This window comes from Pleurodeles waltl, chromosome 3_1, assembly GCF_031143425.1.
Source record: "Pleurodeles waltl isolate 20211129_DDA chromosome 3_1, aPleWal1.hap1.20221129, whole genome shotgun sequence".
NCBI classification, from domain to species: Eukaryota; Metazoa; Chordata; class Amphibia; order Caudata; family Salamandridae; genus Pleurodeles; species Pleurodeles waltl.
This window is the reverse complement of record NC_090440.1, coordinates 575,845,946-575,870,418: the sequence shown is the minus strand read 5'-3', so window position 1 is coordinate 575,870,418 and position 24,473 is coordinate 575,845,946. Positions and strand designations below refer to the sequence as shown.

The window sequence follows — 24,473 nt, the reverse complement described above, 5'->3', positions numbered from 1 at the left end:
CTGTGAGGCCTAGCTATTTTCTCTCCCATAATTTTACTCTATCAGGAGCACTGATTTATCGCCCTCCAGGATATGCTGGCATTTGGAGCGCCTAGCTATCGGATGTCCTATCTGCTCATAACCTCAAATGTACTCATTTTAATGTGCTAGGAGTCCTAAATATTAATTTCAAGGACCACTCTTGTAGTATTGCCTCCTCTTCGATAGAGGATTTCAGAGCTCTAGATCTTCTTTAAATGCATAATGCTCCCATGTATAGTGGCAGACATCACCTCGACCCCCTTTTTCAAACCTTAAGTGTCTTGTGGTAGATTGTATGACTCCTTTAACCTGACGGAATAATTCTTCTGTAACATTTTGGTTTGAGTCTTCTCCACAGTAACAACACAATCCCTGGTTTCAGCTACTCTTTCCAGAAGTTGATCCAAGCTTAATCTATCTGCTCTCAACACTACATTACAAGTAGTCAGTTGATTCTGACTTTCTCAAGGTTGACAACTGGAATTGGGATTCTTTAGGCTAAGTTCTTACACTTAAATGCACCATTCAGTCAAGACTGCATCCTCCAGCTCCAAGGTTCAGTGACACTCTTCAGGGGATTAAAAACACCATAAGCACCTAGAAAGGATTTGGCATAAATCCGATAATGAAAATGACAAATGCAGAAATAAATGAGCCTGAAAAGAGTACCCCAAGGACTGCCAGCCTACTTGAACTACTTTTTACTCTGACAAAATCACTATGGCTCAGAAATTTTCAAAAACACTATCCCGTGTGGTTAAAGAGTTATCTGATCCTGGAAGGATAGCCCCTCCTTCCTCGCTCTCACAGTTATAATATGAAGAACTGGCTGTTTTTTGGGGGCAAAAACATGGCAGACACTCAGGCCTCTAAATAAACCTACTCAAAAAGCAACCCCCCCACCACCACATACACACAGGTGGCTAACCCTGTTATACATGATTTTCAGAGAAGAGGAGCATGGGTTCCATGCAGGGCATGGTCTTCAGCCAAGCCCTGCACCCTACCCTTTACCGGTTGTCAACTCCATCTACAGTTGGCCTTTGGTCTTGTGTAAAGATGCCATAGCTAACTATCTCACAAACAGCAAACTACCAGTTGCAGATGCAGTTTGCAGCCAGACTGTTGCATCTCTAAACAAATTGTCAAATGATGCCCACAGAATTAGCAGATTAAAGCATCGCTCTCCCCATGCTTTCGGTCAGATCTGCATGCAATCTCAGATTAACCCGACATACCAAGGGAAAACTAAACGTACATTCCAGACAAAGTTTGTATGCATTAGACAAAGAGTGCCAATGCTGTTAGCAAATGAACACCTTATGCCCTGCACCTTTTACAAATTCCTCTTGATGGACCTGTGTGAAATTCAACATACTACAAGTATGTTTAGCATGTTAGGTTTCTGCCAGATGTCATCCAAATGTTTGAAATGGCACTAAAAGTATTAGCAAATTAAAGTTTGTGTAGATTCATTAAACAGCACCAAAGCTATTAGCACATAAAAATGCCTCCCACCCCATTGTTGGATCATCATGGAGTGTGTGGTACTCTCAGAAGACTAAATATGCTGAATGGCTGCCAAATGTCATGTGGATTCACAGTTATTAGTAAATTAACACTTTTTAAACCCCCTCCCCCTTAAACTCCCCCTTAAACTGTACATCCCTTTGAAGGAGTTCTACAAATTTAAAAACAAAAAGATTAAGATAAACATGTAATGCATCGTCAAGTGTTGTGCACTCTCTTCACATGGTGCCAAAGCGTCAGGCAAATAAAAAACACCTTTTTGAACTTTGAGATACCTCTAAGCTTCTAACCCAGTGAACTTTACCCAACACGTTTTTGTAACACTAATTTCTCAAAAACAACTCAACAGATTTACACCAAACCAAACTAAAGCACTCTTGTGAGTAAAGTTCTAGTTTCATGGCAGGTTTGGGAAATTCTGTTCAGCGTTTTTGTCTGTAATGGAAAGCAAATTTCTATAGGATGCAAAGTAGGAAAAAACACTTTTTTGACTCCTGCCCTCTTTCTTATTATGCATGCGCGGACAGATTTGCTTAAAACATGCTAATCAGTACCTACACTTTTTTATTCTAATTGTATTTTTATACTGAAATTTTATGTCATTAAAAAGGGTGTATAACTCGGGAAGAATGCCGGGTGGATGACCATATTCCAGCTGGTCAGAACCTTAATAACCTGGCAGCCACCTTTAAATTCCAGTACTGACACTACAAGCTGTCAAAGGAGAAACCACCAGAAATGCATAAGATTTACAGCACAGTTTCAGAACTATGAGAACCAAAACATGTCACGAGTTGCACAGTCTTTTGTAGATCTGAATTCTCCGAAACATGAAGATGGAATGCAGGTCTTGAAGTAAAAGAGCTGACAGCGCAGTCATTCTATGTTACAGGAGGCAGCTGTCACTGGAGGAAAATACAAGCCACTGACACTGTCAGCTGGATTTAGAGCACACACTGAAAAATACTGACCAATGGAACAAGTTACTTACCTTCTGTAACACCTTATCTAGTAGAGACTCTATCTAGCTGCAGATTCCTTACCTTAGAATTATCGCCAGGCATAAGACTGGATACGGAAACTTTTCGAGCAGTACCGCTAGGCACCAGTAGGTGGTGCTGCCCGGCTCCACATCAGCAGCGTTGTTTGTGCTGAAAGTGGCACGCACATTGCCTATATAGTGCCACTCCAGTGAGCTGGCTTCAGTAACCTTTTGTGACCTTTCCAAGCAAGAAACGCGGAGCCATGGAAATTCTGATGTACTGGTGTGCTGCATTAAGGGCCCCATTAGGGTAGCCTGTGTGAAGGAATCTGTTCGCAGAGCGGGGAGGGTTGGTAAGAAATCTGGAGCTAGATTGAGTATCTACCAGGAGTTACCAAAGTAGTAACTTGTTCATGTGATAGAGAATTCTAGCCACAAATTCCTTACCTTAGAATAGATACTCAAGCAACAGTGATCTAGAGGTGGGTCTGCAAACAGATTTTAACTAGGAAGTTGTGGATACTGAACGAGTGATGCGCCCGTCACAACGGATCTGACTTTCCAGAGATTAGTGTTTGGTGAACATATACAGACACTCACGTTGCCATCTGACAGCAGTCTAGGACAGGGATGGCATGAGGTAACGCAGTGGTTGCATCACTGGCTCAAATAGAAAGAGCATGCCATCCCTTACATATTGCTCCTTGGCCAATGCATAGCAGATTTTAATGTAGAGAACTATCAATCGCGAGATGGTCGGTTTCTGCACAGCTTTTCCTGTCTGCTCCTTGATGTACCCATGGAAAAGATGATAGTCCATACGTAACTCTCCGGTATGATTAGTGTAGAACAGCAACACTCTTTTTGGGTCCACTGGGTGGAGCCTCTTCTCCTCTTTGGTAGGGTGAGGCGGGGCAAAGAAAGCAGGTAAAGTGACATGTTCACCTGCATGAAAAGGTGTCACCACTGTCAGGAGAAAGGAGGCATAGTTCTCAATACCAGTTTGTCTGGATAGTATGTTTTATATGGAGGGTTCATGGAAAGTGCTTGCAGCACACTCACCCTCATACTGATTTTATGGCCACCAGAAAAACTGCTAAAGGAGAGGAGAGCTGTGTAAAGACTTGAAAGGCACATACATTAGAAATGTTGAGACCATATTGAGGACCTACTTGGGCATGATGAATGGTCGTGGAGGGAGCAGGTGTGGGCGTTCCTTTAGAAAACGTGTCACAACAGGTGACTTGAAGATAGAAGGTTGGTCTGGAAACCACAAGAAAGACAAAATGGCTGGCAAGTAACCTTTGACAGTGCCCAAAGCAAAGCCTTGCTGGGCCAGTGAAAGTATTAACAACAAAACTTGGGATAGGAGTGAAGAAAAGGGGTCAACATTCTTGGAAGCAAACGATGACACAATTTTTTCTCAATGGAAGGCGTATATTGAGAGACACCTAGCTGTCCAATTAACATCACAGACTTAGGGAGAAGGTCAAAACTGTCAACTGCTGCTGTTCAATCTCCAAATACAAAGGCAGAGCGTGCACAGGTTCTGATGCAAGACCCTGCCCTGCTACTGTGACAGAAGATCCCCCCCGAAAGAGGGGTCCGAGGGGAGGATTGATGCTCATGCTCAGGAGCTCGGGATACCATACTCCCAGTGCCCAATCCTCAGCACAAGAATGACTTGGGCCTGGTTGCTGCTGATCTTCTTGAGAACTCTGGGCAGAAGTGGTAGCAGCAGAAAGGTGTACAGGAGGCCTGAGCTCCACTCAAGATGAAAAGAGTTTGCAAGTGAGAGTTGCCTGGGAAATTCCAGTAAGTTAAAGTGCTGACATTGAGCATTCTTGGCTCTGGTGAACAGATCTAACCAAGGTTCTCCCCATTATAGAAAGAGACCTTGCACCACCTCCAGATGGAGCTGTCATCCGCTAGGCATTGACGGTTGAGTTTGTCTGTTCTGGTGATCAGAGAGCCCTCCAGATGTTGAACCACCAGCGGAATGCACTGACGTTCCAGCCATGGCGAGAGACATAGGGCCTCTTGACACAGGGTCCACGACCACACCCTGCCCTGTTTCTTGCAGTACTACATGGAGGTGGTGGTGTCTGTAAACACCTGCACCAGCATTCCTTTGACTGACGGAAGGAAAACTTTTAATTACAGCTGGATCGCCCTCATCTCCATCAATTTGATGTGGAGCTCGGACTCTGACGGAGACCAGAGTCAGTTCTCGGTGGGGAAGGTAGAGGATCCTGCTGACGACCCAATCAAAGTTCATCAGCCACCCCTGCAGGTCTGTTGCAGTTCCCTCTGAGATCTGGACCAGGTCGGAGAGATTCCCCTAATGCTGTGCCCACTGGGACTTCAGGTGACATAGCAGAGCAAGTGTATGCCGAAGGGCATCTGTTACAACCAGGATGCAGGAGGCTATGAGGCCCAACAGCTTCAGAGTCAGTTTCAATTAAATCCAGGAAAGAGGCTGAAATATCAGAATCATAACTTGTATATCCTGGACTCATCATTTGGACGTAAGGCCTGAAACTGCACTGTGTCCAGAACAGCTCCAATGAAAGGGACTTCTGAGAGGGAGTCAGGTGTGACTTTGGCATGCTGATAGTGAACCCCAGTTAGTACAGGAAGTCTGCCATGGTTTGGAGGTGGGAGACAACTGCCTTGGGCGTGACTGCCTTCAACAGCCAGCCGTTAAGGTAGGGGAAGACTGGAACCCCCACCCTCCGCAGATGTGCTGCAACCATCGCCATCACCTTGGTTCACACCCAAGGGGAGCTGCTAAGGCCAAAGGGGAGCACTGCAAATTAAAAGTGCTCATGGCCCACAGGTAATGCCTGTGGCCAGACAGAACAGGGGTATGGGATCTTGGTGGAACCAATGATGCAATCATTCTGCTTTGTGAGTCAGTCGTGTTCAAATCACAGTGAACAGTCAACTTTGCTACATCTTTGCCATCTCTAATTGCCTGTGACAGTATGGCTTGGGCCTACTCTGAGAACCATGGGCAGCACTTGTGCAACCGAATCCCAAACTGTTCGGATGTATTGGCCCAAAAGGCACGCAGGGTTCACCAACTGCAATGCTAGGCAGAAGAGAACATTCTCTTGCCAAAGATATCCCACCTTTTGGATTCCCTAGCCGGTGGAATTGTAGTGAATTCTACACTGTTGACTTTTAAGGTGGAAGTTTGGAACACCAAGCTCTCTGGGGTGGGGTGCTTGGAGAAAAAACTGGGATTCCCCAGGCACAAGGCCATTTTCGTTGGGCAATTTTCCTGTGCAGAGGACCCCTTGTGCGGGCTTTGGACCAGGCCCCAGGTGCGACATCAGTAAGTGCTTCATTAAATGGGAGGAAAGGTTCAGACCAGGCAACTACTTGCTGAGGCACCTCTGTGAAGACATTTGTTTTGACTGCCACTGAGGCCAGCCAAAAGTCCATGACCTCTGTTGCCCTGTGCACCACCACTGCATAAGATGCTTCCTGTTCAGCCATGGTGGGATGAGGCCAAGCCAGTGTCTGGTGGAGTTTGCAAACCACTGGCAGCCGCCATAAGGGTCCTGAGACACCACCCCACCCTCCACCAATTGTCTTCCTCTCCAGGTCAATCAATGGAAATAGCACTGGCTCTGACTTGAAGGGCGTGGTTCTGGCCAGCACTGGAGATGGCATCGGACACTGGGCCGCCATGGGGCATCGACGGCACCTGGAACGACGGCACTGGAGCAGGCTCTACTGAAGGTCATGATCTTGTGGCCAGAGCTGTTCCGGATCGGATACTGGATCCAAGGGGCCTTACTGATGCCAAGGGTGAACCCACCGTTGGGAATCCAGTGGTGGTTTCCTCTGAACCCATGGGCCCGAAGGCGCTCCAGAGGAGTCGGGCTGCTGAAATATGAGGTGCATGGCCACATAGAATTATTTGAGTTGAAGGGAGGGTTGCTGTGGTTGTGGGAGGCGAGGAGCAGACGCAGGCACAGGCTCTATGATGGACTGATGGGAGCTGGGGCCCTGAATTGTGTTGGCATTCCCCCCTCATCCAAACAATTGGACTGACTAAGTGAGTGCTTCGACGTCTTGGACTTTTTCTTTTTGTGGGACTTATCCAACAACTTTGACAATGAATGTTGCGAGCAGCCCTGCGAGCTGCACTGGGACCTTTCATGCAGCCAGATCTTGATCGGCATGGGGTCGTCCAACATCGGGCAGCAAGAAGCACTCCCGCAATATCTTTGCTTGCATGGCACAGCAGTCCTTGGATGCCTTGGAGTCATGGTCCCGCTCCAAGCACAATAGGCAAACGAGGTGTTCGTTTGTCACAGACATCTGCCTGTGACAGGCTCTACAATGTTTGAAACCCGCTGGTTTCTTAGGGGAGATCCCTAGCACACTAGGAGGCAGTTTCAAAAAAGGCTTTGCCAAAACGTTGATAAAGTCAGTCAAACAGGGACTGGAGGTGGCTCTCCCGGATCTGCGCTGACTGGCAAGAAAGGAAAAGAACTGTGCACTGAGATGATGCCTATATAGGTACCACGCACATCACTTCTGGTGCGGACGATGCCATGGCAGAGCCGAACGACGCCACCTACCACTGCGCAGATGTACTGCTCAAAAAGTTTCCAGGTCCATTCTGAAGTGTGGGATTAATTCTAAGGTAAAGAATCTACAGCTTGAAGTTTCTACCAGATTATCAGCAGTATTGTAACAATAGTAGAACTGGCCCATTTACAATGTGGGTGCAAAATAATGGTGCGAACAGTACACCCACTAATTAGTATTAGCATGGGGTGCGCCAACTAGCAGATGTATAGTTTATACCAGATTCTGAGTTTTAGACATCAGAATGGTGAAAAGTTTACTAATAACATGTAATGCCCCATCAAGAGGTGCACAAACTAGAACTGTAAGTTATTTGATCCCACAATTTATATATATATAAATGGTAAACATCGCAGGAGCAAACACTCTCAATTTGCTTTTGAGTTTAAATTACATTTTGGAAGCAAACACAACCTTGTGCCTAAAGCAGATTTGCTGCTCTGGATCCTAATGGTGTTACTTTCCCAGCTACTCCCTCTGCAGCAAAAGAAGGTGCATTTATACAACTCTACTTGCAGGACAAACGATAATGCTGTAGAGCACTTGACCAATAAATACTGATGTGTGCCTGTGTTGGACTTTTTTGCTTATGCAGGGTCATCCCCAATCTTTTTGCCTCCAGCCTGCTATTTCTTCTGACCTGTTGCTGTTGGCTTTTGAACTCTGAGCACTTTACCACTGCTAACCAGTGCTAAAGTACATATGCTCTCTGTGTAAATTGTATTGTTGATTGGTTTATCCATGATTGGCATATTTGGTTTACTAGTAAGTCCCTAGTAAAGTGCACTAGAGGTGCCAGGGCCTGTAAATCAAATGCTACTAGTGGGCCTGCAGCACTGGTTGTCCCACCCACATAAGTAGCTCTGTAATCATGTCTCAGACCTGCCACTGCAGTGTCTGTGTGTGCAGTTTTAACTGTAAATTCGACTTGGCAAGTGTACCCACTTGCCAGGCCTAAACCTTCCCTTTTCTTACATGTAAGGCACCCCTAAGGTAGGCCTTAGGCAGCCCCAAGGGTAGGGTGCAGTGTACGGTTAAGGTAGGACATATAGTCATGTTTTATATGTCCTGACAGTGAGATATTGTTAAATTCGTTTTTCACTGTTGCAAGACCTGTCCCTCTCATAGGTTAACATGGGGGCTACCTTTAAATCTGATTAAAGTGTAGATTCTCTTTGGGAGCGGATGGACATGTGGAGTTTGGGGTCTCTGAGCTCACAATTTAAAAATACATCTTTTAGTAAAGTTGATTTTAAGATTGTGTGTTTGAAAATGCCTTTTAGAAAGTGAGTATTTTCTTGCTTATACCATTTCTGTGACTCAGCCTGTTTGTGGATTCCCTGTCTGGATCAGTTTGACAGTTGGGCTGGTTGCACCTCACACTAGACAGTGACACAAAAGGAGCTGGGGTGTAGTCTGCATTTCCTGATGAGCCACCTGTGCTAGGAGGGAGGGGAGGAGTGGTCACTCGCACCTGAAAGGGCTGTGCCTGTCCGCACACAATGCAGTCTCCGACCCCTTGGTGAGTGTCTGGGGCCTGGCCTGGGCAAGGCAGGATTTCACATTCAAAAGAGACTTTACTTTGAAGTAGGCCTACTTCAAAGGAGAAACTGGGTATAAGAAGGGCACCCAAAAACACAGATTTTAGAACACTTCTGGAAACAAGAGGAACCTCTGCCTGGAGAAGAGCTGAGGCGCTGAGGAAAAAGAGTTGCCCTGTCTGTGACTGTGCATTGTGGAGCTATCCTGCAGTTGCTGCTTCTGCCAGAGTAAGAGGGCAAAGACTGGACTTTGTGTGCCTTCCATCTTGAAAAGAAATCTCCAAGGGCTTGATTTAGAGCTTGCCTCCTGTTGTTTGAAGTCTCAGGGACAGCAAAGACTTCTCTCTGCCAGCACCTGGAGTCTCTAAAGAGACTCCTGCTCTGACAAGTGGTGCCCTATCCAGTCCCTGGGCCCTTCAAAGGAAAGCTGGTGGAAATCCAAGGAAATCGACTTCGGACCGATGACGCTGCTCAATCCGGTGACGCCACCTGCAACCAACTCCATGATCTTCGTTGGAACGCGACCACCTTCGTAGGCCCGACGCCGATGCAGCCCAGCTGAAGTCCGCGACTCCGGGGAAGTCACCGAACCACGTCGTGACCGACGCCGCTCGAAGTGCGCAGATTCAACGTTTCGCACAGATCCCCGCCTTTGCGCATCGACTTGTTTTCACTCTTCACCAAAGGTACTGCACTTGGGGGTCTACGCAACTTCGTGTCCGGCGCCGCTGGTGTCGGCTTGTTGGGAACGACTCCGTCACGACGCAGTGTTAACACCTCATCGAAGCATTTTGTGTTTCTAAGCTCTATTTTTGAGTTTAATCTTTAAAAATTCATAACTTTACTTGTGTATGTCGGATTTTTGTTGTTTTGGTCTTGTTTTGTTTAGATAAATATTTCCTATTTTACTAGACTGGTGTTGTGTCATTTTGTAGTGTTTTCATAAAGTTACTGTGTGTGTTGGTACAAATACTTTACACCTAGCACTCTGAAGCTAAGCCTACTGCTCTGCCAAGCGACCAAGTGGGGTAAGCAGGGGTTAGCTGAGGGTGATTCTCTTTTACCCTGACTAGAGTGAGGGTCCTTGCCTGAACAGGGGATAACCTGACTGTCAACCAAAGACCCCATTTCTAACAGCCTGACAATATTGTTCAACTGTTATGTTACTGAAACATTGGACTTCAATAATTAATTTCCATGAACAGTTAAAGTGCTCTAAAATTTGATAACGAGAGAACAGTGGCCGCTACAATCTCAAGATGTCAAAGTAATCTCTGCAAGTATTAGGACAAAAGCAAATTAAAGAAGATGATGAGCAACAAACCCTAGCCTATTCTGACACCTCACACAAACTAGCTAGGGAGAAACTACATACTAAAACTCTGCAGTCATTGAAGCTACCACTCAAAAATATACTAAAAAAAACTATAGGTCAAAGCATCTCCATGAGACTCCTAATTTTAATTACACCGCTCACAGAAGCACCAAAAGCAAAACAGGACCACCCTGCCTTGACAAAAACCCAAAGAGACACGCAAGCCAAAAAGGAGTTGAAACAAGTTGACTAACAATTGAGAAAATGGACCTATGAAGACACAAGTCCTAGAGAGAGCTGAGGACTAAAGGACTGGCTGACTAAAGGATTGAACTCACTTCTAACAGAACAGGTGACCCTCAGAGGTCAATTCACAGAAGGAAACTGGAAATGGACTTCTGAATTATCAGCACCAAGCTATCACCTGTGGTTCTTAGTCTAACGTAATAAAAAAAAAAAAGGAGTATTGTGTACCCAAATTCACATCGTTGCTCAAGAATGACTGACACATTTTGAAATCATACGTAAACATACATTTTAGGTGAGGCACCAGAAACCATACACGCAGAAAAGAAACAAAATTTCAATATGGCAAGATCACAGTAAATGTATTTTTAAACATCTTCTGCAGGGGTGAATTTGATAAACCTGTTTAAAAGATTTGACACAAAATAATCATGTTGATCAAGCAAAGGAACAAACTGAAGCAAACTGTTTGAAAATGGCATGAACAGGGAAAAAGAACAGTTTGAATTACATGAATAAATTTTTTATCTGTAAATTAAAAATAGATAATATTAATGATTGGTTGATGAAAATGTCCCGGTTCTGTTAAAATTAACTTGAACACTTATCAAATCCTTTTTAAACCCAGCTCCTACACATCTGTTGTTGCACTTCCCTTGCATGAGGTGTTTCAAGATCTGTAATAACAATACGAATAAGGCTAGTTGCTAAACCTTAAGGTCATTCATGTCCACTTATTGATGGCATGCATGTAGTACTGTAACTACATGTTAATTTAAAAGTAAACTTTTTTTTCGGTCAGTGCCTTGATTTTTGCTTCGTGTGTGGTTGTAAAATGTGGGTGCACTAAGGTAGGTGTGTGGACGTACCACAGTGAGTGGATGGTAGGTGGGTGGAATTATAGTGGCTGTGTGCACGTATAATGGTGGTTGTTTTGACGTATGATGGCGGCTGTAAGGATCTATGGTGAGGGGTGCGAAGGCGTATGATGGTGGGTATTTGGGTTTATGGAGATGAGCTTATTACATCTAATGATGGTGTTTGGGCGTTTGACAGCAGGTGTGTGGCTGTATGATGCTGGTAGTCTGGGCGTATGACAGACACTGCACGGTTGATAATGGGTGTGTGGCTGTCAGGTGGGTGTGTGGCCGTCAGGTGGGTGTGTGGCCATCTGGCTGGTGTGTGGATGTCTGATGTGGGTGTATGATGGGTGCTGGCTGTCCGAGGGCATATGGCTCACGGACATTTAGCACTGTATTTTCACGTTTGCTAAAACAGCAATTTAACAGGCAAAAGTGAAAGCAGTCCCAGCACTTCTACATCCTGAAAAACACAGGGTGAAAGAGGGACAGCACAGTTCATATGCAAAATGTCACCAGGAAAGCAGGGCAGCTTTCAGCTCTCATGGTCTTCTTTCAATCTCGTGGTGAAGAAAAAGTAGACACATCACAGATCTCCCTCTGGCTTTTTCACACTTTGCAAACAGGTCAGAGAGGCTGTTATGTACTGTGACAGTGTCCTTTCACCATTATGAGGAAGGTCTGATAGCCCATTGTGGTCCCATCGGTCTCGTAAAACTTTGGATATAGTCTAAAGAGATGGCACAGTACTGTCCTCTGTCCTGTACCTAAACTGTGAACTGACCATATGGGAAGCTATTAGATAACACTAAACAGAGCTCTGCTTATTCCAGATTTCACCAGTCCAGCGATGCAATCCTCCGTCTGCAATCCTTTCATTTTTCAGCTCGGTGTGGATGACAAGCAGCTAAATCTATACTTAAGTACTTTTAGTGGAAAAAAGACAGAAAGGCTTTGTCACCTTTCTAGCTCGGTGTCAATAGCACTGTTCAAATCCAATATGCAACATCTCTGTTAGGAAAACAGACACCCGGATGGGCAGATTTACTGTGCGCTAGTGTTTAAGATGTGCTCCACAAACAGGAGCCAGCTCTTCACCGAAACCTACAGACAGTGAACAACCCAGAATTCTTACCTTGTGCGTTTCTGCAGTTATACTGGGAATCACTTATTTTTATCACTCAGAAATCTCTCACCCTCATGACACAGTGTTTTTTTTTTTTGTTTCTTTTTTTTTTTTTTTTTTTTTTTTTTTTTTTTTTTTAAGAAGTCCCCAATCCAGCTATGAGGCAGATAAACAAACCAAAATAGCACAAAATATCTTTCACTTTAACTCACCATGGGTTGCCCTGGGTCGGAGAACTTCACTTTAATATCTTGTAAGTGCTTCAAAATTGGTTCATCATATTCCTTGAAAGAGAGAGGATCCCAAGTGTTGAAACATTAGTATTGACAACACTAACACATGCTGGTAAAGCCATTTACAAAACATTTTAACCTGCATAAAGCTGACCATTTGCAAATCTTGGGCCTGATTACGACCTTGGTGGATGGGATACTCCGTCACAAACGTTACTGATATCTGCCCGCCATTTTAAAAGTTCCATAGGATATAACGGAACTTGTAATACGGCAGACAGGAAATCCGTCACATTTGTGACGGTGTATCCCATCGCCAAGTTCGTAATCAGGACCTATGTCTCTTGATTTGGGGGTACCACATGCACAATCATCTGAGTGATTACTGTTGAGAATTGAAGCCAAATAGAGTAACATTCTATAACAAACAGATGTCCAGTAACGTTGGTTCAAAGAATAGGTGTATATTTCTACACACAATGCCAGTTTGCCCACAAAGTGGGGGATGAAAAAGGATGCCATTTATCACTACTCCTTGTTGAAATATTCCTAGAACGTGTTGAAAAGATCTGAGACAAAACAATATGTTTGTAGTAATCGAGTGAGGAGTCAATGCACAAAAATCTAGAAATGGCAAGACAAGAGATTAATGCTTAGTAACAAGTTTGGGCTCTGCTCAGGGTGTTCTTACTGGGGTCTGCAGTGGTGCTATCAGCCATTCCTGTAAATCAGCCATTAGCTTCGTTATGGTAAACGTCAATGCAAAAGAACATTTATCAGGCAATCCCTTATTTGCACATTACAGGGTTTTTCAAAACATGACAAAATGAGCCAAAAACTGTTTTGTTCTCTTAATGTCAACTGGTCTATCCATTAAATACAGCCCTTTACACTGCCAGTGCGTGCAATGAGTTTTCCAATGGAGAAAAAGTATGCTGAAATAATCTATGAATATTTATAAATTAAGACGCCCATCCGACAAGATAAAAAAATCTAAGTTAGGGCTCTTTGATCAAGAATATTTGAATCTCACTGACCCACCTTTCATGGTTATTGCAAGAGCAAATCCCATTCACACCGGCTTCATGAATGTCCTTGAAGGAATGCCCTTTGAAATTGACTAACACTGTATTAAATCCTGTCAACAAATTCTTGATGTCTCAATGCGCTGAATTTGGTCGAATTTACACTGGATCATTACAACTGAAATCAGGGAGAAATATCAAGGCTGAATGAGGTAAGGGCAAAATGCAGAGTAACACTGGATGCATACGAGTTGGCAAAAAGGTGTAGCACAATGGCCTTGCACCAGAAGCTAAATTACATCCACATCTTACATTACGGCCAAGGGATGAAAGAGTTCTGGGCAATTATGCATTCTTCTTTCTGTTGGTGAGGAATGTCTACAGAGGTAAAAATGTGGATACTCAAGAATCATGCTCTTAGACTTTCACAATCATGTAAATTGGGTTATGATCCAAGAATCGATAATGACCTGAGTTGTGAAGTGTGTGTGTATTCTCAACTTGCAAGAATTCATGATCGACAAGTTTGTGAAGAATGTCTGACAGACCCCCAAAGGAGCTATTCAGATCATTTTGCAGCTCACCCATCATATTGGACACAAATTCGGAAATCAATGGAAAGACGCCTGCAAATATCCCTGACCAGAGAATAGACACTTTCACCTGCATTCCGAGTTACTATCTGCTACGAAAGCTCTGAAAATGTGCATTCTTTATGAGAATAGTTATTGTATTTTAAGGTTATTACAGTCTGCTGCGCCTGAGACTCTCTCCTACTCCCTAATGTGCATGATTTAAACTCTCTGCTCAAAGCATCTGCTACTTCAGTCGCCACATTCGCTAGTTGTTTCAAGATGACATAGAGCACACTTCGATTATTTTGAGATTTGTTATTCTGCTTGGGGAAAATAGGGAGGAACAAACTTGGTGTACTTAACACAAAGTTTAAGGGCTTAGTTGGGAATGGACATTTAACAAGAATTGGAATAGGCAAAAGTATACCAGGTATTTGTTTTGTAGCAATGATCATACCCAGGATAAATAATATTTTCTGTTTTGTGCCAATTACAACGAAATGTGAGGAGGCACTTGTTCCTACCACTCTTAATGGAGTTTAATGTCATATGGGTGGAAGGGGCGGTTAGCCCTTGTAATTTGACAGACTCACAGGCATGTTCTTTTCAGTTTCCAAATACTTATTATCGGTCCGAGCAACTCGTGTTAAATTGATGGCAACTTAAATAAAAACGTTTAAGTGGAAACAGCTGATATTGCAGGACAGGACGCTCACTGGATCTGATCCTTGCTTTAGCTGCTGATAACCAAGAGATAAGTGGCGAATTGCAAGGGAGCTGGGGTTCTAGTTTTTCCAAACCCTTGGAATTTATTTAATTGTATTGTCTTCGACAGGTGCTAGCTCCCATTGGATGTTCAGGGAACAATATAATACACAGCTGAATGCCACTTTAGGAGCCAATCTCAATGGGTTTTATGGGCTTGGACCATGGCTCAGATTCAGCCAGGGTAATAAATTATTGTACGTTAGGGATGATGTAGGTGTGTTGCACAAGACATGGTGTATTATTTTAAATTTTTATAATTGGTGCCACTGTCAGAATCTGTTCGGGGCCATGAGGCAAGCAGGTGTTACTGGGACATGAAACTTTGTAATGGGAGCTTTTTTCAACAGACGTCCCGGGGCCTGACCTATGAGACAACAAACTTTCTATATCTGACTCTCAGTGAATAATCAAAGGTTTATCAAGGAGGCAGCATGGGTTTAGAGATTCAGAACTCTGGCGCATAGCCAATGGGAGGGGTGCTATACAAGAAGCAGGAAGTCTGTCTGGGGGTGAGCACTGAAGAGAGAGGAGAGTGCGCAAAGACAGATCTGTGACTGGGGGACCTGGAAAGAATGAGGTAGTCAGCCATCGTTGGGCCTTGTGACAGTATGCAGATTAGCCCAGTCGGGTGCCTAAGGTGTGACTGCTGAGGTGCCAAGTTACATTTCGGACAAGCGTATACTGCGGAAGGAGAGAATTGACCCTGGCTTCCTAAATGCTGGCCCTCCTGGGGGTGGGAGCCTAGCTCCACCCAATCCTACTGCAGTAGAGCGGCACAACACTATAGTGAATTGCCAGGGGAAACAGCATACTAAAGGAATTGATGGTGGGGTGCTGACCGACAAAGTGGTGGGAAACCGGGGCTAATGTACAGACTTGAGACACGTGCTGGCTTAAGAAGATGGACCACAAAGAAGTCATCAATACCCCCCAAGGAAAGGGCATATTATAAAAGCAGTGGAAGAAGGGAAATCTGGAAGACCTCAGGCCACAAGAAGAGATGAGCCTTAACTGGTGGGCCTACATCAATCATCTCCCTGGCAAGCAACAGTGAATAACACCAAACTGTTCCATTAGGACCTAGAGACTCCTCCCCCCTCACAATATCCACCACATTGTGTTGGAACAGCACGTAAACATGCCAGGAAAAATAATAGAGAAGCCTTGTTAGAACCACGTAACAGACCCAACGCTGATGCACTTACATGTGTCATCACCTTTACACCAGACTCCAACACTCTACGCAAAATTATCAGAAAACATTGGGCCATCTTAAAAATTGGCAAGCATACATTCCCTCTCCCTCAGTTTGCCTTTAAATGCATTACCAATCTGGAGAACATGTTGATACACAAAAGACCACGTAAAAACATGGCTAGTACAACCATCACTATGGGATTTACCTCGCGTAAGTGGCCAATTTCTGTGTGGTTATTGTTCAGACTGTGATCTCACTGAAACTACATAAGAGATTAGACTGGACACCACCAAGACCGGGAGACAGAACACATACACCAACTGCAATTCCAAACATGGCACCTACATGACCAAATGCCCACACTATAAAAGATACACAGATATGACTATTAGACCATATTCTCCAAAAATGCAGCAGAAGGCTACCAGGTTTTGCCACATAAGGCTTACCTTTTATCGCGATCACTGCACTTGGACACTGTAAGTCACCCCTCTAATAGGTCCTTCAGCCCAAGGGGAGGCTGCAAGTGCCTGACTGTAAAGGTACTCCTGCATGAGCAGAGGTACCCCTACAAACCCCAGACTCCATTCCCTGGGCTTTGTAAGTGTGCAGAAGTCATCTTAAGGTATGAAGTGGAAACTGGTCAACAAGAGTGGTTCAACTACATAATGGCTTCTCCAAACCTAGGCATGTTTGGTATCAAACATGTTGGAATCATGCAACTACACCAATTTCAGTGTTAGTTTCATGATACTATGTACTCTGGGGGTTCCTGAGAGGATCCTCCAAATCTGCCTGAACAGCCTTGCAGGGTCTGCCTGCTAGCCTGCGCTGCTGCATACCCCTAGGCACTGTTCTGCCCTTGTGCTGCAGAGCCTATCTTGAGCAGGGGTGGCAGAACAAAGAATTTCCCGTAGAATGGGGTGTATGAACTCCTCTCCTTTAGAAATAGGTGTCTCTGGGCTTGGGTGGCCTCTCTGCACCACCAGACTGCTTTGAAGGGCACAGTTGGTGCTCTCCTTGCATTAACCGGTTTGCACCAGTACAGTAACCCCTGGTTCCTGCTCCGGCGCGAAACCACGCAAAAGACAGGGGAGTGACCAACCCCCTTTCCAGCTCCTCCCTTAGGAAGGTGCACAGAGTTCTGCCAGGTGGCCACTTGATTCTGCCAGCTTGAAAATAAGATGTGCAGAGGCCCCTAAGAGCACCTGATTGGTTAGGCCTCTGATAGGTGGGTCACTGCAGATAGTGACCAACCCCCTTTTAGGGTTACTTAAGAGCTCCCTCGGGTCCTCAGATTTGTCGAACAAGACTGTGCATGACATCTCCTGGCAGCGGTTCTGGTCTCCACAACCGCTGCTGGTCTGCTTTTGGAACTGAAACAAGTCTGTATCCAGATAGGAGGGCTCCCGCTGCAACATTGTTTCTCCAACTTCTGCAACATCTGTAGCTGCTGTGCATCTTTTAGGGTCACAAGGACTCTGTTTGCATCCAAGAAGGATTCTCCCTTGGAGTGAAGGAGTCACTCCCCTGCATCTGTAGACACCTCAAGATGACAACAATCGGCTGGTGGATCCTGCTGTCCCACAGACGTCGAAAGGCTCTGCAACACAGATGGTGGTTCTATGGTCCAATCCTGTCCAACTTGTCTTCTGACCAACTTGGGAGACGGTGGGCCCCTGCTGCAGCCACTGGAACGGAACCCCTGTGCACCCCGACTGTTGCTCTTACCAAGGCTTGTTGGCTCTTCCTCCAAGAGATCTTCAAGCTCCAAGAGCCCCAGCCTCCAGCACTAATTCAAGTTCAGCTTCTACTCTGCAGCTCCTGCGAAATGGAACTCCTGTTTTGTTGTGCTGCTGAAGCCTCCGTGCGACTCCCTGTGCCTGCTGCCAGTGGGTCACTCGTGGGATGGCTTTTTTCCCTGCTGAAGGCCTGCCCTGACCCTCCACCATGAGTCGAGCCACTAGGACCTTGCTGGTCCTCAAAAACCTACAATCTTCCTTGCAACTACTATTTGCATTTGCCAAGGCTTGTTGGTGGTCCTGCGGGCCACTGACCCTCCTGCAATCCGGCAACTGACGTGGGACAGCTCTTGGGTGACTCCCAGGATCTCCTACATCCCCTGGACTACACAGCTGGAATTCTTCCTTCACCATCCTGCAGGAACCTCACCTCCAAGAGGGTGGGCATTGCCTACCTTCACCACCTGGACATATCCGAGTGGTCTGGACACTGCCTCCTTCTTTTTCAGGATGTCTATGTCCGTAATACACCTTTGGGTCCCACCGACCTGGTCAGTTGGTTGTGACAGCAGCTGGACAACCAAGGCTCCAAAGAGGATTTCCGATGTCACTTCACTCCTATGCACCTGGGCTCCCTGGTCTAGGTACTCGAATCTTCTGAGTATCCATGGGTGGGGGGTACTATACAACCTTTTTTTGTGCCAGCTGGTTTCCTCGAGGTCCACTGGAAAGGGTCCTGAATCCATAAATATTCAACCGCATGGTATTGTGTTAGCCTATGGGACACCCGGTTCAATAACTACTCGGCACCCAGGGTCCTGTGGGATTTTTAATATTTACCTCTGGTAATTACTTAGAACCCCAGCCACTGAGATTCTAACACACTTACCTTGGTTGGGGATCTCCATTCTTACACCACTTTCTTAGTATACTGTTTGGCCCCTTCTGAGGCCCCCATATATTTCTATGCTTTTCCTGCTTGTTGCTAAGTGTGTATTTTGTGTGCAGATATCTCCAAGAGGAGATATACAAATGTTAGTAGAAGTAGTGTTGTATTAAAGAATACTATATTTTTGCAACACCTTATGTGGTTCTTTCTTGTGTGACAATCACTGACTGACTAATGTGGTATTGCAAGTGCTTTACACTTCTCCCGGATAAGCTTTAGCTGCTCCCCACAGCTACCCCTAGAGAACTTATGCTATCTGGACACCTAAACACTACCAATAAGGATTGCCTGAACTCAGTATAGGGTGCCACACCATAGGTATACACCATAAACTGAGTCAGACTCCTAAACTTACCTAAAAGAAAGACTACCCAACTACTGCAGGTGACAAATGGTCAGATGAGAGCCACACTTAAAGTAAAAGGAATACCTCCTTTAACAGTGACTAGAGTTTAGATAGTTGGAGAAACTTTCCACCCCCTATGTTTGGCTACAGCATGGCCCCCTTTCAAGCCCACCATTATGGCAGTACCCAATGTTCCCTCAAGACCCCCTACAAGCTTTTCCACAAACTTTCAAATCCCCTTTTTAGGTAGAGTCTGGGGCAGATGGTGAAGAAGGAGAGGCGGCCACAAAAATAAAGTACAATGGCAGGAACCACCCCCACCAATGACAGAGATGCAACTAAGGAGCCACTCGCGGAAGAAAAATGTATTGTGAATTTATTCACAAGGAACTTACTGAGACAGAGACTAGGGCCCTACAAAAGGGTTTAGGTTCTGTACTAACTCCTAGGACAGACAAGTTTTAGACTAATTGTGAGTTAAACAATTTCTTCAACAAAATACGCCTGAAGGCTTTTTTTCATGACAAGCCGATTCTGGAACAAAACTATTCTGGCTTACATAACCCTTCCAACTTTACACCACTGTCTAGCATGGTACCTAATGAACTGTTGACTTTGGAACAGGTGCACTGCATGAGAGGCTCTGCCCAGGTGGGATCTGTCTTTCATATCCTTTGAACGTGTCCCAACATGCAGGGCTACTTGAAGAAGATTAGGAGTTGTATGGAGCAAGTAATAAGGACCACAATCGAGGTTTCTGCTAAACTGTTTGTGCTGAATATTTTAGCGGCGGAGCACTGCCCCCCCAAAAATCCAAAGCTCTGGATGGCCCTGGGCGTGACAGTGGCAAGGAGAATTTTTGCCAGACTCTGGGGTGCAAGGAGGTGCCAACTTTGCAGGATTGGAAGAAGGACATTGATTGGTGTATGTTGGCAGACTTAACAAGTGATAATTTATAAAGCGTGCTACTCACCCATAAAGGGTCTCAAGGCGCTGGGGGGGGAGGGGGTGTCAGTGCTTGAAGAGCCAGGTCTTGAGCTGCCTTCTGAAGGAGAGGTGTTCAGGTATGGTGCGAAGGTGGCTGGGCAGAGAGTTCCAGGTCTTCGCTGCCAGGAAAGAGAAGGATCTTCCTCCGGCGGTGGCTTTGCGGATGCGGGGTACGGCTGCCAGGGCCTGTCCGGCGGATCGTAGAGTGCACGGAGGAGTGTAGAAGGAGACGCGGTTGTTGATGAGTTTGGGTCCGAGGTTGTGAAGGGCTTTGTGTGCGTGGGTGAGGAGTCGGAAGGTGATCCTCTTGTTGACGGGGAGCCAATGGAGTTTTTTCAAGTGTCCTGAGATGTGGTGGTGGCGAGGGATGTCCAGGATGAGTCTTGCGGCAGCGTTCTGGATCCGTTGGAGTTTCCTCAGCAGCTTGGTGGTGATGCCCGCGTACAGGGTGTTCCCGTAGGCCAAGCGACTGGTGACGAGGGCGTGGGTGACAGTCTTCCTGGTGTCGGTGGGGATCCAGCGGAAGATCTTGCGGAGCATGCGTAGGGTGTTGAAGCATGCTGAGGTCACCGAGTTCACCTGTCTGGTCATGGTGAGGGATGAGTCCAGGATGAAGCCGAGGTTGCGTGCGTGGTCGGTGGGTTGGGGAGTGCTGCCTAGGGCGGGGGGCCACCAGGAGTCGTCCCATGCGGTGGGGGTGGGGCCGAGGATGAGGACCTCCGTCTTGTCGGCGTTCAGTTTCAGGCGGCTGTCTGTCATCCAGTTCGCCACTTCCTTCATTCCTTCATGAAATCTGGTCCTAGCTGAGGTGGGGTTGTTTGTGAGGGATAAGATGAGCTGGGTGTCGTCGGCGTATGATATTAGGTCGAGTCCGTGTTTGCGTGCGATGTTCGGCAGGGGGGTCATGTACATGTTGAAGAGAGTGGGGCTGGGGGAGGATCCTTGAGGTACGCCGCAGATGATCTCCGTGGCTGTGGATCTGAAGGGGGGCAGGCGGACTCTCTGAGTCCTTCCGGAGAGGAAGGAGATGATCCATTCGAGGGCCTTGCCTCTGATGCCGGCGTTGCTGAGGCGTCGTATCAGGGTGCGGTGGCAGACCGTGTCGAAGGCTGCGGAGAGGTCCAGGAGTACGAGGGCCACGGTCTCACCCTTGTCGGTCAGGGCTCTGATGTTGTCCGTGGCTGCGATGAGGGCGGTTTCGGTGCTGTGGTTGGTCCTGAAACCGAACTGTGTGGGGTCGAGGGAGTCGTTGGTTTCCAGGGCGTTGGTGAGTTGAGTGTTGACAATTTTCTCAATCACTTTGGCGGGGAACGGCAGGAGAGAGATGGGCCGGAAGTTTTTGAGTTCGGTGGGGTCTGCTGTGGGTTTCTTTAAGAGGGCGTTGAGCTCTGCGTGTTTCCAGCTCTCCGGGAAGGTGGCGGTGGTGAGGGAGGCGTTGATGACATCTCGGAGGTGCGGTGCGATGATGTCGTCGGCTTTGTTGTAGATGTGGTGCGGGCAGGGGTCCGATGGGAATCCGGAGTGGATCGAGTTCATGACGCGGGTGGTCTCCTCGGTGGTGGTTGGGCTCCAGGTGAGGATGGTGGCGATGTCGGTAGCGGGTTCCGGGGGGGGGGTTCGCGTCCGTGGTCGGGAAGCTGTTGTATATGTCGGTGATCTTGTGGTGGAAGAAGGTCGAGAGGGAGTCGCAGAGGTCCTGTGATGGAGGGATGGAGTTGTTTTCTGCGTCCGGGTTGGAGAGCTCTTTGATGATGCCAAATAGTTCCTTGCTGTTGTGGGCGTTGTTGTCAAGTCTGATCCGGTAGGCTGTTTTTCGTTCGGCGCGGAGGCGTTGGTGGTGTTGGCAGGTGGCGTCCTTGAGAGCTGACATGTTCTCTTCGGTCTGGTTGAGGCGCCACGTCTTCTCGCGGGCGCGGCATTCTTTCTTGGAGTCCTTGAGGTCGGGGGTGAACCAGGAGTTTTTCTTGTGGTTGTTGGTGCTGGCTTGAGTTTTCAGGGGGGCCAGGAGGTTGGCGCAGTCGGAGATCCAGTTGGTGAGGTTGTTGGCGGCTTCGTTTGGGTCGGTGGTGCTGGTGGGTCGGTTCTGGGAGAGGGTTGATGCGAGCTGATCCGTGGTGATACGATTCCAGTGTCTTCTTGGTGGTTGCTGGGTGTGGTGGAGCACAGTGGTCTTCTTGAAGATGAAGTGGACGCAGCTGTGGTCCGACCAGGTGAGTTCGGTGGTGTGGCTGAAGGTGATGTGTTTGCTGGAGGAGAAGATGGGGTCGAGCGTGTGTCCGGCGTAGTGGGTGGGGGTGTTGACTAGCTGATTCAGTCCCAGGTTGGTGAGATTGTCCAGTAAGGCGGTGGTGTTGTTGTCGGTAAGGTTCTCCAGGTGAAAGTTGAGGTCTCCTAGGAGGATGTAGTCGGTGGACGAGAGTGCGTGAGGGTTGACGAAGTCTGCGATGTCTTCGCTGAACTTGGTGCGGGGTCCTGGTGGTCTGTACATGAGGGTGCCTCTGAGGGTGGTCTTGGGGTCGCTGTGAATCGTGAAGTGGAGATGTTCGGCGTCGGGGAGTGAGTTGTCGGTGTCGGTTGAGATGCGGATGGAGTTTTTGTGTGCGATGGCGATGCCTCCTCCGATGCGGTTGGTGCGGTCTTTCCGGATGATTTTGTAGCCGTCGGGGATGGCTATGGCGATGTCGGGTGCCGAGGAGGGATTCATCCAGGTCTCGGTGAGGAAGGCGATGTCCGGGTTCGTAGAGTTGATGAGGTTCCACAGTTCGATGGCGTGCCTGTGGACGGATCGGGTGTTGACCAGGATGCAGTGGAGATTGCTTCCGGGGGAGTCGTTCTTGACGGGAGCGGTGTTGGTCCGTAGGCAGGTGAAGTGACAGTTGCTGCAGGTGAAGGGTCCGTGGGTCCGTTTGGGGGGGGCGCGGTAGCAGCCCGGAGTGCGGCCGGGGTTGAGGTTGACGAGGGTGGCGGAGTCGTAGGTCAGGCGGGGGGTGTGGGGGCCAGGGGTTCGGGCGCTGTGCGCGGTCCAGGCGCGGACGGGCGCAGACGGGCTTGCCTTAGGCGTGCCAGCGGCGCGCCCGCTGCACGCGGCCGCCATTTAAGGGGTAGCCGGGGTCAGCTGGGAGGCGGGAGGAGGGCGGGTAGGGCGAAAAAAGCGGCGGGAAAAAGGCTCCGAAGGCGAGGAGGCCTAGAAAAATGGCAAAGTGCCGAAAGGCGCAGAAAAACAGGAAAAACAAGGGGGAGACGGCGGGAGGGCAAGGGGGGACGGCACTCAGAAGATGCAGGCACTCGGGGATACAGAAGAAAACCAGGGGAGCGCGATCACACAACACAGGCACTCGGGGATACAGAAGGAAAAAAGGGGAGCGCGATCACACAGCACAGGCACTCGGGGATACAGAAGGAAAAAAAGGGGAGCGCGAACGCAGACACACGGCAACACAGACACTCGGGGCACAGGCAGCGATGCAGGCAAAAGAGAAGGCAGAACAGGGGATCTGGATTTGGTGGCGCTGTGAGGACAGGGGAGCGACCTACCCTGGAGTCAAGGGTCGCTACTACTGCCTCGCAGCGGCCGCCATTTAAGGGGTAGCCGGGGAGGCGGGGTCAGCTGGGAGGCGGGAGGAGGGTGGGTAGGGCGAAAAAAGCGGCAAAAAAGCGGCGGGAAAAAGGCTCCGAAGGCGAGGAGGCCTAGAAAAATGGCGAAGTGCCGAAAGGCGCAGAAAAACAGGAAAAACAAGGGGGAGACGGCGGGAGGGCAAGGGGGACGGCACTCAGAAGATGCAGGCACTCGGGATACAGAAGAAAACCAGGGGAGCGCGATCACACAACACAGGCACTCGGGGATACAGAAGGAAAAAAGGGGAGCGCGATCACACAGCACAGGCACTCGGGGATACAGAAGGAAAAAAAGGGGAGCGCGAACGCAGACACACGGCAACACAGACACTCGGGGCACAGGCAGCGATGCAGGCAAAAGAGAAGGCAGAACAGGGGATCTGGAGGCGCTGTGAGGACAGGGGAGCGACCTACCCTGGGGTCAAGGGTCGCTACTACTGCCTCGCAGCGGCCGCCATTTAAGGGGTAGCCGGGGAGGCGGGGTCAGCTGGGAGGCGGTAGGAGGGTGGGTAGGGCGAAAAAAGGGGCAAAAAAGCGGCGGGAAAAAGGCTCCGAAGGCGAGGGGGCCTAGAAAAATGGCGAAGTGCCGAAAGGCGCAGAAAAACAGGAAAAACAAGGGGGAGACGGCGGGAGGGCAAGGGGGACGGCACTCAGAAGATGCAGGCACTCGGGGATACAGAAGAAAACCAGGGGAGCGCGATCACACAACACAGGCACTCGGGGATACAGAAGGAAAAAAGGGGAGCGCGATCACACAGCACAGGCACTCGGGGATACAGAAGGAAAAAAAGGGGAGCGCGAACGCA

General features: G+C 47.7%; 1 protein-coding gene across 3 annotated transcripts in view; it reads right to left on the bottom strand.

Annotated features, from left to right (window-relative positions):
• Positions 1-24,473, bottom strand: part of NAP1L4 (nucleosome assembly protein 1 like 4) — a 597,513-nt gene that overhangs the window by 296,498 nt on the left and 276,542 nt on the right. For all 3 annotated transcript variants that reach the window (XR_011201382.1, XM_069223015.1, XM_069223016.1), the window contains exon 8: positions 12,442-12,513. Coding sequence is in view for 2 of the 3 variants with exons in the window: in XM_069223015.1 (XP_069079116.1) it covers positions 12,442-12,513 (72 nt within the window). In the remaining variant the exon portion in view is untranslated. The remainder of the gene's footprint in view (positions 1-12,441; positions 12,514-24,473) is intronic.